We start from the raw sequence: 18,400 nt of genomic DNA, 5'->3' as shown, positions 1-18,400 counted from the left end.
TGCTCCCAATAACGTGTAAATACGTTTTGTTTTTTTTAAATGTTTTAAGCGTCCCAAAGACGTATTTATACGTTTTTTTTGTTTTTTTTGTTTTTTTTATGCTAGAGCATACAGAAGACTTTGATGCAGCCTCTCAACCGCAAAGAACGGTTGCAGAAATGGTAGTTATTACACAAACGGCCAGCAGGTGGCAGCAGAGCAAAGGAGATCAACCAGGGCCATCTAAGAAAAAAAGCTCAATTACTTACAATTTTAAATAGATTTGTGCAAACTGAAACTTAGCTATCTTCTAATGCTAATTGCTGCAAAACGGAAACATAGAGAAACATACTTTTTTTTTTCCTGATGAAAGAAGAGACTTTAATCTTTCTTTTGATAGGTTCCATGTTTTTATAGCAATTGAACACAATATTCTGTGGGCCCTGCAAAATCAGTTAAAATTTGGTAAAACAGTCAATGGTTCCTTGACTGATAATTTGAGTCTCTGTAACGCGCAACTTGTAGACGGTCCCCAACTTCGACTCGCTATGAGCCAGCTGGCTGAATGAGTCTCCCCCTAAGCTATTCTTGCCCAAAAACGTCCTTTTGGACGATGACTTTGTTCCAACTTCAGAGTTTGAAGTGTGGTTCTGTCCCCCTCTCACCTTCTGCCAGGCATCAGCCGCCTCCAGCGCCATCTCATCCTGCTTTCTGAGGGCCTCCTGGAGGAGCTGCGTCAGGTGGGTCACCTCCCCCTCCAGCTGCTCTCGCATTTTAGTGTGCTCCTCGCCGGAGACGGAATCCTCTGAGGTGCTTTCCTTCTCCATCGCCAGCCTCGTGTCATAGAATAATGGAAGATAATTCGACGATTAATGTAGGCAGTTATTTAAAAAAAAGAATGGAGGTGGCGGAGGTGTCACCTGTTCTGAAGAGCATCCAGTTGCAAGGTCTTGTGCCGGAGCTGCTCTTTCAACTCTTCCGACTGGCTTTCCAACTCCTTGACGGCGTTCCCCAACGACGACATCACTTGAGCGTGGTCGGCGAGGGCCACCGAGCTCTGCGCCTGAAGCTCCGCCTCCTGCCTCAGCCGCGAGATCTCCTCCAGAGCCGCCGAGTACTTCTCCTCCGTGTCGGCGAGCAGCGTCTGCATCTCCTCCAGCCGGTTCTGCATCTCCTGCTGCAGCTCCTCCGGGGGCGGCGACGGCGGCCGGCCGCTCTCGGCCAGCTGCTTCTGCGCGGCGCCCAGCTGGGCCCGTGTTTCGCTGTAGGAGTGCGACAACTCCAGCAGGCGGTGCTGTAGGCCGCAAATGACCTCGTTGAGCTCGGACTTCATTTCCTCAAAATCTTTGGCTGCGGCCTCCACGGGAACTGTGCCCCTCAGAGCCTCCTAATAAACAATAATATTGGATTAATAGACCGTTAGGGCTGGGCATGAATAAGAAACTTATTTATTTTTTTAAGAACATGGTTATGTTTGTCTTCACACTTTATTTAACTCATTCACTCCCAGCCATTTTCACAGAAGCAATCCCGTTCACTCTCGGCTGTTTTATTGGATTTTGACTGATTTTGCAAGACCCACAGAATATTGTGTTCTGTTGCTACCAAAAGAAAAGATTAAAGTAAAGTCTCTTCTTTCATCAGGAAAAAAAGTATGTTTCTATCTGTTTCCGTTTTGCAGCAATAAATAAATAAATACATTGGTTTATATACTGTAGCATTTTTCTGAATATGCAGAAGCACAAATAAAGTATTTGTACAATTTTTAGGACGAAACACAATTTCTCTTCATAACGTTATGTGGCCCTTGCGATTTTCTGTATGTGGCCCTCAAATGAAAAAGTTTGGACACCCCTGTGATAAAGCAACCAAGAAAAGGGTTATCAGTTGTCGCTGGTTAAATAATACTCATTTTATTATACACTAGCAAGTGGGTTAGGAAAATAATAGTACGTATAATTTGTTGGCGACCAGTCCGGGTTGTAACCCGCCTCTCGCATGAAGTCAGCTCGTGAGGATGGTTTCAAAAACGGATGGATGGTGACGAACTAGTGCAAAAGTGTGCCCACCTGGAGCATCCTGATCTCCTCCTGTGCCTCCTTGTACAGCTCCTCCATCTTTGCCGCCCTCCCCTCTTTCTCCTGAGCGCTCCGTCTGTCGTCCTCGGCCCTCCTCAGCGCCTCCTCCAGCTGCCTCGACCTTTGAGCCGCGTCCTCGTGCTCGCAGCCCGTCTGGGCGAGCTGCGCCTTCAGTTGCCCGACTTCCTGCTCGAGCGCGGACGCTCGCCTCCCATTGGCCACGTCGCCTCCCATCCGCGCCCTCAACTCCTCCACCTCCTCCACGGCTTGGTGGTATCTCTCCTGGGTGTCGGTGAGCTTGGCCTGCAGCTCGGCCAGACTCTCGATCAACTCTTCCTCTTTCGCCCTGGCGCTTCCCTCCCCGCTCCTCTCGGGTTTGAGCAGAGCCTGAAGCGAGCGGTTCTCCTTCCGGCTTTCCAGCAGCGTCATCTGGACGCTCTCGAGCGCCTGTCTTAACAGTCGCGTCTCCTCCTGGCTCCCCTTGATCCCTTCCTCCTCGACGCCGTCCTCCCGCGGTGCGTGGGCGGCGGAAGGTACAGCTGCTGCGAGCTCCAAGTCATCCCGTGTGGAATGGAAGGAGGAGTTGGAGGTCATGCTGTCGGGACGGCTGCTTTCTTTCAGGTCCTCGTTTGCTTGGAGTGATGGATGTTTCTGTGAACAAGGAATCGGGGGATAAGCGTAAACAACAGTGGATAAAACCGCTGCATGATACGTACTTGGCTCATGCTTCTGGTATACTTTTCTTTAAAATAGCAAAACAATGTACTGTTTCAAATACATACTTGATAAGCTACAGCTCACTGGTTACAAAGGCAGGGAGCAGATTCATTAGCGCAGTATGGAGCTGGGCAATATGACCAAAAAATAAAAATCTTTTTTTTTTTTCTTTTTTTTTTTGGTCATTCGTGACAATTTGGATTTTCCATCTTAAAAACAAATCAACAAACATTTAAAAGTTTCATTTATTCAGAAATGTTTCCTGTGCAAACAATACAACAATAATGTATACTGATTCTAAATCAATTTTAACATAAACTTATAGTTTGTGCTTAATTGTCACAATTAAGTAGTTGGTTATTATGCCACTTGTGGAATATTACAACTCAAAGTAACATCTGGAGGTAACAGAAAATAAGAACAACAACTTCTAATAATCCAGAAGACAAAATTTGATTTTACAATTTAACTAGTCGATTTTCAAAATGACAATCAAATTCAATTTATTGCCCAGCTCTAGCGCAGTATCATTGTAACATTTCAGGATGCATTACTATTAGTGTTGTTATGATACAATTTTTTTTGGCCCCCGATACCGATTCCAATACCCAGCTTTGCAATATCGGCCGATGCCGATACCATACCGATACCTAAGTTTTTTTTTTTTTTTTTTTTTTTTCCCTCAACATGAAAAGGCTGTCCTGCCATTGGTTCAGAACATTCAAGGGCCAATAGGATATCTTAGATCGGCATGCAGTGAGCATGTCACATATCAGTGAGCAAGACACCATGCTGCATCCAAAATCCTATATTAGCGTTGGAATTAATGGTATTGGCATGTTACTTGTGAGTACTCACCGATACCACTGTTTTAATGCAGTATCGGCACATCTGCCGATACCAGTATCGGTATCGGAACAACACTAGCTCTAACGCAGAATCATTGTAACATTCCGCGGTGCATTGCTATAAATAATAAATATAAACATACATGCTAACAAAAGCAGGACACACCATCCCGGTTTGGTATCATCTTAAGCGATTTTGAAAATGTGAGACACGCCACACATAATAACATCAAACATAAAAATACCGACGTGTGCGCTTAATACGTTTATGCATGGTATACATCGGGTGACCGTGTATCGTCTCGCTTTTGAGCCCTGGGTCCTGCATCCTATTATTACGTCCCGGAGTTCTGTATTTTGACATGCGTATGGCAGTCACACAGATGTCCTAGCGATTCATACGATAACCCCATTAAAAGACAATTTAACTGTTAAATTCCTTCTTCCATATTCAGGTTTGCCTTCTTATTCACACCCACAATGTTGACGGGAATTAGAACGACTTGATTTTGCATAGAATGATGGGAAATGTAGTCCCACTAACCACTGCAGCCCCCCCCCCTCCCTCATTCACAAAGATTGACTTGCGATTTAATTTGGTGAAATGTATTATATATTTAATTTCCAGCGAAATTGCAGCGTCTGGTTTTTAATTTTGAAAATTTGGCCACCCTAGGTATGCAGTTAAAAAAAAATAAAAATAGGAAAAACTTAGCTTAATTTATCACTTCAACATACTGTACGTCCCCTTACACCAGTGCTTCTCAAATAGTGGGGTGGGGCCCCCCCAGGGGGGTGCGAGGCTTCGTCAAGGGGGGCGCGTTTGACCTCGGGGAACATACTTTTTTATTTAGATTTTTTTTTTTTTTTTTTTTTTTTTTTTTACTGTCTTTAGAATAAAGTGCAATTGCGCCTCCACTACATTAGGGGGCAGTGGCGCTCTCATTGGCAGAGTGTGAGCAGGGAGCATTCGCTCGGTGGTGTAGGGGTTTTGTTTGCACTGAGCATGCGCCCTTTGCACACAGCACAGTGTATGAGTATGAAGTGTAGGCACAAAGTGTAGCAGACCCTTAAGTGACACCATGAAAAAATATTTAACAGGGATGAGAAGACAGGCGGAGAGAGACGGAGATAAAGAGACAAACGAAAGTCGCCCGAAAGCTAAGACGAGGAAATATGATGACGCGTATGGGGTGGGGGGCGTGAGATGTTTTCTTCTTCCTGGGGGGCATGACAGAAAATAATTGAGAAGCACTGCCTTACACAAACACTACTTTCCCATTATCCACGACTTTGGTGCCATCTTGTGGCATCTTAGAGCATTATAGAAAGAGCACCCCCCCCCCCAAAAAAAAGTCAATAAGTGGGTTTGGTGCTTTGAATTGTGGCGGCGAGGTTAAACTTCTATTTTTCAGTAGAGAACAATGCAGCCTTTCATTGTGCTCTTACCTTAAAATTGCTGGCCAGTTGCTGGTTTTCCAGCGTCAGAGCGGTAATCTTTGCTTGAAGGGCTGAAACGAGAGCGGCCGACGGCGTAACGGCCTGTCGGTGCATACAGCACATCATATACGTTACCAGCCGAAGACACTTGAGAAGCGCGAGCTCAGGACCACTCGCAAAGTCAGCCGACAACAAAACAGGTCCCGACATGTAAGCTTCGCTTAGACCTCCAACAAGAATGCTGAAGGTGAACAAGTCGAGCTCCAAACAGATGTCTCGTGGCACTAAACTCTCAACATCCACGTTTTAAAAACATTGATCAGTTCATGTGCTGAAAAACACATCCATATAAAAACGTTTTTATACGTAACGTGCAAATGTGAAAACATTTTAGTTTGACATGGAATGTCACCGTTTTGACTAATGCTCGACTTTTCAAGAGAAAGATATGATGTCACTTATTAGCAAGACGTCGCCACGTGTTTGTGTTGAGCTATTGCAGTGTTTTTAATAAATTACCTTCGGATCCAGTTCATCGGCGTTCCTCGGCTCGTCCGTTGTTTCCAGCAACATGCTCCTCTGGTTGTCGCGCAGCCTCTCAAAGTCGTCTCGGACTTCATCATCCTTCCACACGAGAGAGAACGAGGGGGGAGGGATTCAAGTGGGGTTGCCAGAGAAAGTGGAGTGGGAGTGGAGATTAGGAAGAGGATAAGAGGGAGTCGAAGTGGGACTTCTTCGTGCGTTGACATTTTGTGGTGCAAGACGTCATTGGGTACATTTTTAATTCATATACACAGTTATCTTGTGCCGTCATATTAATTATTCGGACATTTCATAGTTACAAAACTACCTTTACAAAGCTAGTGATGCTCATTTTGACTGTCCTATGTATTAATTAAAAAAATTTGCTGTGGTCTGCAAACTAATTTGTAAAATAATTTTGTATTATCTTTCAAAAAGAGCATACCGACATATGGAGGCTGTTTTATTTTGATGATCCCGTTTGTTCAATGATTGATTTATTTTATTACTTTTTGTTCAATAAAGTGCAGAAAAATCTTCACTGTGATGATTCAAGTTGCAAGATTATTTCAGCCCTAGAATGAGTGATATTTTCTTTTCTTTCATGTTTATTTTTAACTGAAGTGGACAATATAATACAGTAGTGCCCAACTCATTTTTTTTAGGCTGTTGCTGATTTTTGGCAGAAAAAAAATACAGATTACTGATTTATCGGCCAGTTTAATTGTAACGAGATTGAAAGCATTCCCCCCCCCACACACACACACACTCTCCACGCAATAAATTTCAATATACATCATTTATACACAGATTTTGGTCGGCCTGGTCCATATTCCCTGCAAACAGTGGCAGTCTGTTAGTGTCAATGGCATGCAAAAAAAAAAAAAGGAAAAAAGTATTTCTATCTGTTTCCGTCTTGCAGCAATTAGCATTAGAAGAGAGCTAAGTTTCATCAATTTTCACAAATCTATTTAAATTTGTAAGTAACTGAGCTTTTTTTCTACATGGCCCTGGTTGATCTCCTTTGCTCTGTTGCCACCTGCTGGCCGTTTGTGTAATAACTACCATTTCTGCAACCGTTCTTTGCAGTTGAGAGGCTGCATCAAAGCCTTCTGTATGCTCTAGCACAGGGGTGGCAAACTGCGGTCCTCGAGGGCCGGAGTCCTGCAGGTTTTATAGATTTCCCTACTCGAAGTGCAGCTGATTCCGATTAACAGGCTCGTTATCAGGTTTCTGCAGAGCTTGCTGATGAGCTGATCATGAATCAGCTGTGTTGAAGAAGGGAAACATCCAAAACCTGCAGGACTGCGGCCCTCGAGGACCGGATCTCGCCACCCCTGCTCTAGCATTAAAAAACAAAAACAAAAAACAAAAAAAAAAAACGTATAAATATGTCTTTGGGACACTTGGAACATTAGAAAAAAACGTATTTATACGTTATTGGGAGTAAATGAGTTAATTGAGTGTTAAGCCATGAACCACTATTTGAGGAAATACAATATCGTTGGATTGCTGTTTGCAATGGTGTAGCGCTGCAGTGTGGTTTTTAATATTGTAGTATATTGTCACAACTTAATGAGTGCATAATCTTCCAATTTCCTGTACTTTTGATCATTACCTTGTAGTTGAATCGCTTTGGAGTGTCACTTTTGTTGGACGAGGGGGTCCCAGAAAATGAAGGAGAAGACGTTCCAGACTTCTGCCGGTGGACAAAGTTGAAAGTAAGTTTATCTCATAAGTACTTACAGACAACAAATCCTAAAAACTGGTTCAGATTAAGATGCTTTTATCTGCTAATGTGATTTGATCCTTGCTTTTGGGAAACAGCTGTTCAAAGGTCGATAGAACCACTCAGAGAATTTCTGTATACTAAGTTTACTCATGTGTGCACAAGAGCGCAGGACATTGAGACAAGCAGACATACAGAGACATGCATTTACCTGCAGTGGGCTAATAGGAGGTGGAGGTGCTTTTCGTTTTTTGGGAGTTGTGATCCGTTCATCACTTAGCTTAGCTACTTGATCATGCTATGGGGTCAGCAAAAAAAAGCGAAGGGAGAAGAAGTGAAATACAAGTGGTGGTTAGTTCAAAGAGATTCAACGACTGAGTGATTGGAGTTTCTAATCATGACTAACAGGTTCATACAAGCTGGGACTGTTAATATACTTTGTTGGAAGATAGACAGAGATCATTTAAATGTGACTTGTATTTATCGTATTTCCTCAAATAGTGGTGGGCCTCTGCTCTAATTTTACATCATGCCCCAATTACCGTATTTTCCGCACTATAAGGCGCACCGTCAATGAATGGCATATTTTAAAACTTTTTCCATATATAAGGCTGGGGTTACGTTATGCATCCATTAGATGGTGCTGCGCTAAAGGGAATGTCAACAAAACAGTCAGATAGGTCAGTCAAACTTTTATTAATAGATTACAAACCAGCTTTCTGACCACTCCATTCACTCCCAAAATGAATAAACAGCAGTTTTATTATTTTCTCTGAGGTAAAGTGTTAGTATTAGCTAGCGATCCAAGATGGCGGGATCTTCTGCCGATCGTGCAGGGTCACCGATAGCGTATTGACAGCGAGACCTGTTATGGCTCACTATTGATCCATATATAAGGCGCACTGGATTATAAGGCGCATGGTCAGCTTTTGAAAAAAATTTAAGGCTTTTAGGTGCACCTTATAGTGCGGAAAATACGGTAATTCTTAAATTCAAGTGGGGTTAAAAAAAAAAAAAAAAAAAAGCTGATTCTCAAGAATAACTACACGTTATGACTGATACTACCACAATAATAATAATAATAATAATAGAATTTATTTGTAACGCACTTACCATTTATAAAATAAATCTCAAAGTGCACAGCACAGGCACCAATAAAAGCAAAAAAAAACAAAATCTGAGTAAAAAATGTCAATAATAAAATGAAAACTCAAACTAGAAATATAATGTGCTTGAATCCCAAACCTAATAAGGCACCTTGCTGTAACCTCACCCCCCACCCCCAATAAACACCTGAATCTAATTGGACTTTGCTGTTGAGTAAATAAACACGGCCACCATTTGAGGAAATACATGATTCAATCAGGAAATGTAGGCAAAACAGTAGGTTTTCTTTCAGATAGTTAAAATGTCGAAATGCATAGTTTCTTACCGCGGGACTTATGGGAGACTTGGGATCTGCAATGTGCGTGAAAAGAAAAACATTTTTCAAAATAATTGACACATCCAAAAGTAATACTGCCGAGACTGTCCAGCAGATGGCAGTGTTGCCTGCATTGCCACTTAAAGAGTAGGACTGAAGTGCAAATGAAAGTGGGTCAACTGAGTACTCGAACTTTTCATGTTCTTTATTGGTCCCACGTGTGCGTTTGTGTCTCACCAGGGAGTTGTCTGGTCAGAGCAGCAGTGAGCGCAGCTTTGACCTCACAGTTGGTGGACGACTTGGCATAGTGCAGGACGTCGTGTCCATGCAAATCCACTGCGGACAGGGGTGCCCCTCTGTGGACCAGAACCTCGACGGCGGCCACCGCATTGGACTCTGTGGCCAGCATCAACGCCGTCCTGCAGCGTGAATTCAAAAGTGGGTATTCACTCGGGATGTAAACAAACGTCACGATACGATACGATAATTGTCACAATATTATGGGAGGTTGGTGGTGATTATTTAAAAAAAAAATAATCATTTATAAAACTCACAATATTGTACAAAAAAAAAACTCATATTGACATAACCTAAAATCACTTATCACGTAAACGTAGGTGGCCAAAAGATGCCTAATTAAAATTAAACAGCACTATTAAACTAATCACCACAGGGTGCTGGATAGGCGTGTAACGATAAATCGATATCACGATAAATCGTGCTACTTTGTTTCCTGCTTGGTTATCGATACGTCTACGCAAAGTATTACGATATTTGTAGTTAATAACCAGCCACGACAACGGCTCCATTGTTCATGACTTATTGAGCAATTACTTGGCGGGCCACTAGGGGGAGCGCCTCATAAGAGTGACGGGGAAATGGACAGAAGTCTTCAGGTGAAGAAGATTCCTGATCTTTATTATTATTATTATTTAATTATTATTATTATTATTATTATTATTACATATTATATATATTTGTGATGTATTTATATTATTATTTTTTATTATTAGTTGATATTAATTTATTGTAGTGCCCTGCGATTGGCTGGCAACCAGTTCAGGGTGTACCCCGCCTACTGCCCGAAGCCAGCTGGGATAGGCTCCAGCACCCCTGTGATCCTTGTGAGGAGCAACCGCTTAAGAAAATGGATGGATGGATAATTTATTGTAGTATTTTACATTTATATATTTATTTATTTTTATTATTTATTTATTTATATGTATTAATTATTTATATTATTATTATTATCATCATTATTATTATTTTATTAAATATTGTATATATTACTATAACAGAGCAGTAACTGAGGTGAACCACATATTCTTTAGTCGCACCAATTCATAACCTGGAAATGTCTTATATCGGCCGGGACTGTTAAACCGAGGACCCCCCGTAAAGACGGCACTGTCCGCCATTTTTGCCCACGTTTGCAAACCGGCCTGCTGTTGTGCTCCTTACCTGCCACTGTTGTCAGAAGTGCTGATTTCAGCGCCGCAGTCCAGCAAAGTGATGCACACTTCAGCGTGGCCGTGTTTGGCTGCCAAGAGCAAAGGGGTGTGCCCGTCCTTTGGGGAAAACACAAGCGGTACCAACATTAGATGTAGAAAAGGAAATGGCCGCCGTCTGGATTCACATGTGCTGTAAGCGCTACATACTGCACGTCATGTGGAATGACATCAGGACATGGACTTGGACATGAGACGTGAATGATATGTTCAGTGACTGTGTGGTGAGAGAACTCTCACGACTATGTGAAAAGTGGTGAATGCGTCATGGCACACAAACACAAATGCCACAGTGAGGAGGAGCAAAGAGGACATTTTCCTGACACTAAGTGTAGTGATGGTAACATTTTATGTTTTTTTTTTTTTTTTTTTTTTTGTCTTCTGAATTTCTCTGACAGCACAGCAGGAGGGGGAGGAAAAAATTAAAATGTATTTATACTACCCTTTATAATTACTTCATGTATTGAAAAGTAGGGCCGTAACGATATCCAAACATCACGATACGATAATTATCACGATATTGTGGTATTGTGGGGGTGGCGATATTTAAAAAAAGATCACAATGTTGGGGGGGGGTAAAAAAAAGCTCATACTAAAAAAAAGCACAATATTGTGCTTTTGTACATAACATTTTGTACATTGCATTTGTTTGAAAGCGCTATAAAGATGGCTCGACTTGACTTGACTTTGTTGTAAGTTGGTCCATATTTCTTTCTTTTTTTTATTCTCTTCTATGTTAATGCGGATACAGTGTTATGCAGAGGTGTGCTTATAACAATTTTATAGACAAATGATACTATTTATAGTCGCTTTGGGGGTGTTTTCTTCTTACTAGCTGACCGAAAATAATTGAGAAGCACTGGGTTAACGGAACATATGGTGTTCCACAGGGCACAATTATGAGTCCTCTGCTATTTTCATTGTATCCGTTGGGCCGGGCTTGGTTGTTTTAAAGTGCTCTATAATTATAGATTTGGAGTTGAGTGATGGGAGTCGGCGTCCTCACTGCATGATTGGCAAGTTGAGCAATCCAAGAACACAAAACTTTCTGAATTCAATGTGAAGAGACCGTATTTGATGAAAAGGTTACTCTCCTTCTTCATTTTGTTCACCAGTAAACCTTATACCTGTCTTGGGGGGGAGAAGAATTATATTTTCAATAAAGAAGGGTTCAGTGAATGCATATAGAAAACTGGCCGAGTTCGATACCTCTGTAAAAGTATGTAGCGCAGTAGTTCTTAACTTTATCAGTCACTGCCTCAGGGTTACAAAACATTCTCCGGACAGAAGCACCTGCTTAACCTTGCTGCCATTGTTGGTAGCAGCTTTGTAGTACACCATTTTTATTAAAGGGAAGGACGGGGTATGAGGTCATTTGGAATGCATCGCATTATGTCAGGAAGCTTTGATCCTCAACAGATGACAATTAAGCATTACGCTGACAGTCTGTGCAGCTGCAGAGGGTAAAAGAGTATCAAGGAACAGCCACGTCGTGTTTTATATTACCAGGCTGTCGTAAAGCACGCACGCATTCACCGAGTAGAAAAAAAAAAAAAATAGTCGCATCGTCATAGCCAGGTTAAAGCTTGAGTTGGCCCGTGTCTGCTCCACTTTTAGCACTACAGTATACTTGCCTTGTCAGTAATCAAGAGTTGTTTTACATTTTATTTTTTCTACATTTAAGATATCTCCTTTTTACGCTTAACGCTGTATGAGTGATCACGTTAAACAGGTAATTGGAAATGTTACAATATGAAGTAGGGATGTAACGATATCCAAACAATGCATCAGTTTTATTGTCTCTGGCAGGAATTTAGGTCGTGTTGTTCCGATACCGTTTTTTGGCTCCCGATACCGTTACCCAGCTTTGCAGTATCGGCCGATACCGATACTTAAGGTTTTTTTTCCTCAACATGAAAAAGCTGTCCTGCCATTGGTTCAGAGCATTCAAGGGCCAATAGGATATCTTGGATCGGCAGGCAGTGAACATGTCACATACCAGTGAATGTCGTGCACCAGCAAGACATAAGATTCTGCATACAAAATTACATATTAGCGTTGGAATTAATTAATGGTATCGGCATGTTTACTTGTGAGTAGTCACCGATACCGATACCACTGTTTTTATGCAGTATCGGCACCTCTGCCGATACCAGTATCGGAGCAACACTAAATTTAGGCTTCCTTTCATGTCATCAGATCCATTTGGTTCCGACATATGTTAAACACCGAGCACATGGCCCTGTTTTTCTTTTAAAAACTGTCTGTTTATTTAAAGTCGTGAGAATGCCGCACACGTATGCAGATGACGCGAGCTGGAAATGTAAATAACCTGCACGCACATTCACTAAATATCCACTCGGATTAAACCACAGGTATGGAGCGTCACTGCAATGGAGACCACATGTCTGCGGCTTGCGAGTGTTCTCACAGTACGCTGGGCCTCTCTAGTGCAGACGTACGTGCAAGGCACGCACCAGCAAAATACAGGGGTAAAAAAAAAAAAAAAAAAAAATGAAATCAATTTATGAGTGCAGCTGTGGCCTCCTGCGATTTATTGCCCGTCACTTTTTTTTTACTTTGTCTTCGGAAACATAAATAACATGAAACAAAATGACAAGGTACGTACGGCATCTTTAAGGTTGATGGCACTTTTCAGTTCGCACAGAAATTGCACCGTTTGGATCTTTCCACCAATGGCTGCGGACGAAAAGAGGCACAATACATTTTTACAAAAGCAGCATTCCTAAGAGATTGCAAAAAGTGGATTACACTAACGTGTAGAGCAAACCAATTAAAAGAGGATTCTCTCGTCCAATAATTCAATTAAACGAAGATGCAAGATGAGTCATTTCATTATTCATTATTTTACTACTACGTGCAGTTCCAATTAATCACTTAAGTCTAAGATTCCAACTATATGAGACGAGGGTTTATGAAAAGAGATTTTCCCATCACGTGGTCCAAAAATTCACCTCGATAAAGTGAACTTCATGCTTGTTGGAACACTTACCAGCGTGATGCAAAGCGCTCCTTCCTGAGCCGTCAACTGCGTCAACAGGACATTTGCTCTGCAAGGGAAATTAGGTTATCAATGAGTTATGTTTTGTGAAGGGAAATGCTCATTTTCTCAAGAGCAAGGGAAGTTGGTCAGTTCTCTGAATAGCTTAAAAAAAAAAAAAAGTGTCTTAAAATATTAGAGGTTACCTGAATAAGCCTTTTGCAACACTCGGCGTGATTGTTCTTGGCTGCCAGGTGCAACGGATTTAAACCTAGTGATCAATCAAACAATGAGTTTATTAGGTTAAAAAAATAAAATAAAATACTACCAAAAACACTTATTTCTCCAAATATACGACTTGTAAAAATATAAGTAAAATTACAAGAAATAATTAATAATTTTTCATGATTTAAAAAAAAAAAAAGTCACATTTTCAGTCATTAATTTAAATTATTAGCATTTAGTCATTTTTGGCATATGATAAAGCATGTATGCTTATCAGTATTCATGTTGTATATTGTAGTACGGCTGCTCGATTTTGGGAAAAAATAATAATCACGATTATTATTCCAATAATTAAAATCACGATTATTCAAACGATTATTATTTTTTTGTACAAAACAAGAAAATGTTTAAACATTTAAAAATATTAAGACTAATTAAAATAAATAAATAAACACTATAATTATGGAAGTTATTTTTGGACCAAATATAATTTATAATAATATATGTTTATTATAATATACATTTATTTATTTATTTATGTTGGCAAAAACTTGAAGTTGGAGTGCAACATGCACAGTACTAGGACGATCATTATTAAAAAAAAAAATTGTACAAAACAAGAAAATGTTTAAATGTAAAAAAAAAAAAAAAAATAGAATAAAATAAAAAAAAATATTAATTTAAGACAAAATTCTTTGAAACACTAATTATACAAGTTCCTTTTGGATGAAACAAAATTTATTAAATGAGTTATTTTAAAATCTAAAAAAAAAAGTGCAAATGTATAAATTCAAACACATCAAAAATTAATATCAATAATCTTTTTTTTTTTTTTCATGATTATGCTGATTTTTGTAATTGTGGAGTGTAATAATTGAAATTGTAATTGAATTTCGACTAATTGCACTACACTGGTCTTCTTGGTACATTAGCCGGCAAATAAGTACAGCTCGGGCCACTAAATAGTGCACGACAGTGTGTACAACACAGACCTGCAGCATCAGTCACCGTCGGGTCAGCGCCGTGTGAGAGGAGGACAGCAAGGCAGTCGGTGTGACCACGTGACGCTGCCACGTGAAGACTGAACACAAAGGAAAAAAGAAACGGACAAATCTGATGACTGAAAACGCAACCACAATGGCATGCAGTAAAATCACAGATTGTATTGTTTGTCCATTTCACAGAACATTTGTGCTTGTCAGTTTGTTAGTTAACAGGCTACTTTCTCATTTGTGGAGGATGACGCAAGGCGATAGGAATAGACGAGCAGGACTCTCTCCCATTGCATTCTGGGGGAAGTGGGAATGGTTCCATTGTGACCCAAAAGAAAATAACTTCTTAAGAAGAAGGCAAGTTAAAATTGTTCTTTTACAATATGTTCTATGCACCCACACTAGTTGTGGGAATGCTTCAGCATTCCCACATACGTTATTGTGATTTTTATTCTCCACACTTTTTTTGCCGTCTAACTCCCACCTGATACTTCCAATTTACATTGTTCACATTTCAACTAGCTTCAAAAATTCACGCTTCCCGGGGTATACATCGTCTGATTCCACATTACTTAAAGTATTTGCAGAATTTCACATTTAATATCAACTTTTCCCCATTCATTTTCAATGGGACAGTCATTGAACTTTTTCCAAGTATCACTTTCCACGCCCACTTGGGGTTGGCGATATTTAAAAAATATCACAATGTTAATAAAAAAGCTCATACTAAAAAAAAGCACAATATTGTACTTTTGTACATAACAGCAATACATATAAACCACCTAAAATCTCTAATAACAATATTGAGGCATTTACTTGCTAATGCAAGCACACATTGATCGCTACACAAGCAAATTAGGTTCCCCTTCGTCTGACAATTAGCATAGATTTTAAACATAGAAGGCCAAAACATCCCTAATGAAAATTACATTGCACTAATAAACTAGCCACTAGAGGGTGCTAGAACTGCACAAATGGAAATCAACCTGACTTTTTTTTTTTTTTTTTTTCTTAACAGATGTGTTCCTTTTAAATATTGCAAACATGACGACGACGATATTGTGGCAGTTTTAATATCACGATATTGCCCTTATCGTTACATCCCTAATAATGACCCAAGATTTAAATGTAGTACAAACATACCAAATACAATGTCAGCAATTATTGGATGTCTCTGAAAGATTATCCTGAGCAATTATCTTGTGACAAATTATTTTTTTATCTACCAAATATAACGTATTGCACCACTGCAATCTAATAAACAACTTGCCTACGTGTAAACAGTTCTCGACAAATACAGCAAATGGCTCTTCAACTTCCTTAAAAATCGATAGAAGTGATGGAGCGGATAATCAAAACCTTACTTAGAGGGAAAAAAAAATGTCATTGGTGTTAACAGTGGACGTCTGTGAGTTCGGAAGGCAATCAAGTGAAACCGTTTCCATTCCAACGAGCAAATTATGCACATGCAGATTCCTTTTCCCGTAGACAACACGCACACACATACCACAGCTATGCCCACATGCCTTCCGATCAGCTTTTTATCACCATGGAGATGCCATGGACTCGCCCTTTGTGCTGTTGTCTTGCAAAGACTTGGACCGCCACATTTTCTATGACGGACAAAGGTTGTGAGTGCCTGCCAGCCCCGAGTGTGTTTTCGTGTATGTGAACGAATAGGTTGACGATGTGAACGAAACGTGTGTTGCGTTTGTTTCGTCAGCGCTCTCAGGTTATGCGCAGCTTCTCCCTGCATTGTGATGTTACTGGCAGCTGAACACATGCAGGTCAGCAGGTGTTGTGTTGCAAAGTGAAAAAGAAAGAGGTCAAATATTAACATGGCGATTTTTCACCGTCTCAAGCGTCTTTAAAAGTGTCGAAGTTGTAAGGCTAACAAAACAAACATTTTGCAGAATAATGAGACCCACTTTTTGATGCATTTATTATCTTCTCCTTCCCTTGTAGCTGTTTGCTCGGGTGGATTTACACTTAATGGCTAATGGCGCATTGAAGGAATTTCTGGCAAGTACTGGCTGCTTAATACACTTGACAACAATCTACCATATTGTCCATGTCTTGATATGTAGGTTGGCAAGATGGACGCCTTATCTTACAAAGTAAAACATGTTCAGAGGCTGTAAACTGTCACTGTCATATTTAAGTGAAAAAAATGCACAGACCAAAAAAAAAAAAAAATGAGATACGGGTATTAAAACAGAACGGGCACTCCGTTCTACGATCTTTTTTACTTACGCTGATTTGCCCTCGCTGTCTAGCTTCACAGGGCTGGCACCTTTCTTGGCGACAAGCGACGCCGCCTTCTCCGCCTCGCCGTGCTCCACCGCAGCGAGCAAGCGCTCGTCATTTTTGTTCCACTCGTTGACCTATAGGAGGCACAAAATGAAAGTGACTTAGCTAGTGGTCAGTCATAAAATCAATGGGGCCTATTCACTAAAGGATTGCGTCGCCTTTGCACGGCGCTAACCGGTAAAAATGGAGCAATCCGGGAGCGCCTAATTCACTAAACAAGAGCAGATGGGGAAATCCGTCACTAAATGCGCTGCCAACCAGATTGTGCCACGGTGCGCCGGTATTATTTGCGCGTATGTAAATTAGGTAATTTGCATACATTTGACGCAAAATATGCCCACTCCAATGCAAATGAGACTCATTGATATACAGCGCAAATAGCCACATGGAGTTTGCATGACGCAAATATGGAAAGCATGTATTAACCTGCCGCAACCTCGATCCCGGGGGGGATTTTTCTATGTTGGTTTAGGACACATGACGTAACCCGGGCTGATCGACAATGGCGGGGAGGCATTTTTACGTGCCAGATGCATACTGTACGCCCACGCCAACCTCTGAAAATATATTTTTAGAAGAACAATCGCACCAATAATTTGTACTTTATAAATGAATGACGCCATTGTCGTCCTCTCTGCTCTGTACAGCTTAATGGTGTTATAAACGCCTTCTCTCGCTTTCTGATAATGTCATCTTACTCTCAACTGTTACTATAACAACCATGTTCTTGTCGCAAATCCATTGCCATGTGTGGTAAATCAGGTGCAAATTAGCTCCAAGCTGTCAGTTTTGTGGGCGTGTTTGCGCCGGTATATGATTAGAGCAATATCCTTAGTGAATAAGTGGGTAACTGGGCGCAGACTGTGGATGCAGTTGCGGTGCAATATTTTGCGCTATTACCGGACGCAGCGCATTTGTAGTGAATATAACCCAATGTCTTAATAATTCTATTGTACTATGAAACTACGATGGAAAAAGTCAAACGCAGGAGGTCGTATGATTTGGAGGAAAATGTGTCTCATATTTATGCTCAAGAAGAAGTATTTTTCATTCGATTATGTATTGTAAGACTTTACTACATTATAGGTTAGTGATTCTATGGTGCGCCGTTCAGATTTATAAAGTCAGATTATGTCACCTACCGAGGATTGGACCCCCTGAAATCTGTCACTCCTCAGCAAATGGTGATACTTACACTTGGCAGTTAATAAATTGTGTGAACAAATATACATTCACAGGATTCCACTGAACTAACAAAAAAATACTGTGTTGAACTTGAGAGGTTGCACTGTACCATGAAAATAACAGAGAGCCCCAATATGTTTACACACAAACTGTTCAAAATGTCATCCTTGCGCCAAAACTCGATGTGAGTCATATTTCTCCCAGGAAGAGAATGTTTCTTTGGCTTAGCGCAAGCCCACACAAATATGTGTTCTTATGAACAATTTCCAGTTGCACACAAACAGGTGCTCGTTTCTTTTGTTGGCAGGCTCCAAAATCAGGTATCTGAACATTTATAGTGTAACCTGAGATCGTGCTGAGAAAACCAAAACTTGCCTGCAACATGGAGAAAGAATAACAAGTGATTCCATGCAGTCCAATTTGTCTTATCACAACTCCATGCA

At 40.7% G+C, this 18,400-nt stretch overlaps 1 protein-coding gene and 1 long non-coding RNA gene across 5 annotated transcripts in view; one reads left to right on the top strand and one right to left on the bottom strand.

Annotated features, from left to right (window-relative positions):
• LOC144002239 (uncharacterized) overlaps positions 1-9,167 on the top strand; it is a 63,642-nt gene extending 54,475 nt beyond the window's left edge. The window contains exons 3-4 of the long non-coding RNA XR_013278696.1: positions 7,210-7,305; positions 8,977-9,167. This is a non-coding gene — a long non-coding RNA (uncharacterized LOC144002239). The remainder of the gene's footprint in view (positions 1-7,209; positions 7,306-8,976) is intronic.
• rai14 (retinoic acid induced 14) overlaps positions 1-18,400 on the bottom strand; it is a 39,486-nt gene that overhangs the window by 4,226 nt on the left and 16,860 nt on the right. For 2 of the 4 annotated variants that reach the window (XR_013278694.1, XM_077497268.1), the window contains exons 3-17: positions 16,716-16,846; positions 14,463-14,551; positions 13,452-13,516; positions 13,258-13,315; positions 12,874-12,944; positions 10,198-10,304; positions 8,974-9,155; positions 8,746-8,771; positions 7,525-7,611; positions 7,203-7,283; positions 5,582-5,686; positions 5,072-5,164; positions 2,049-2,708; positions 900-1,366; positions 645-813 (exon numbers count right to left, since the gene is read on the bottom strand). Coding sequence is in view for 3 of the 4 variants with exons in the window: in XM_077497268.1 (XP_077353394.1) it covers positions 645-813; positions 900-1,366; positions 2,049-2,708; positions 5,072-5,164; positions 5,582-5,686; positions 7,203-7,283; positions 7,525-7,611; positions 8,746-8,771; positions 8,974-9,155; positions 10,198-10,304; positions 12,874-12,944; positions 13,258-13,315; positions 13,452-13,516; positions 14,463-14,551; positions 16,716-16,846 (2,391 nt within the window). In the remaining variant the exon portion in view is untranslated. The remainder of the gene's footprint in view (positions 1-644; positions 814-899; positions 1,367-2,048; positions 2,709-5,071; positions 5,165-5,581; positions 5,687-7,202; positions 7,284-7,524; positions 7,612-8,745; positions 8,772-8,973; positions 9,156-10,197; positions 10,305-12,873; positions 12,945-13,257; positions 13,316-13,451; positions 13,517-14,462; positions 14,552-16,715; positions 16,847-18,400) is intronic. The other 2 variants (XM_077497270.1, XM_077497269.1) reach the window with 2 other exon arrangements.

The sequence above is a fragment of the Festucalex cinctus genome, chromosome 15, assembly GCF_051991245.1.
Source record: "Festucalex cinctus isolate MCC-2025b chromosome 15, RoL_Fcin_1.0, whole genome shotgun sequence".
Taxonomy (NCBI): Eukaryota; Metazoa; Chordata; class Actinopteri; order Syngnathiformes; family Syngnathidae; genus Festucalex; species Festucalex cinctus.
The sequence above is the reverse complement of the archived record's forward strand: the minus strand, read 5'-3'. Positions and strand labels throughout refer to the sequence as shown.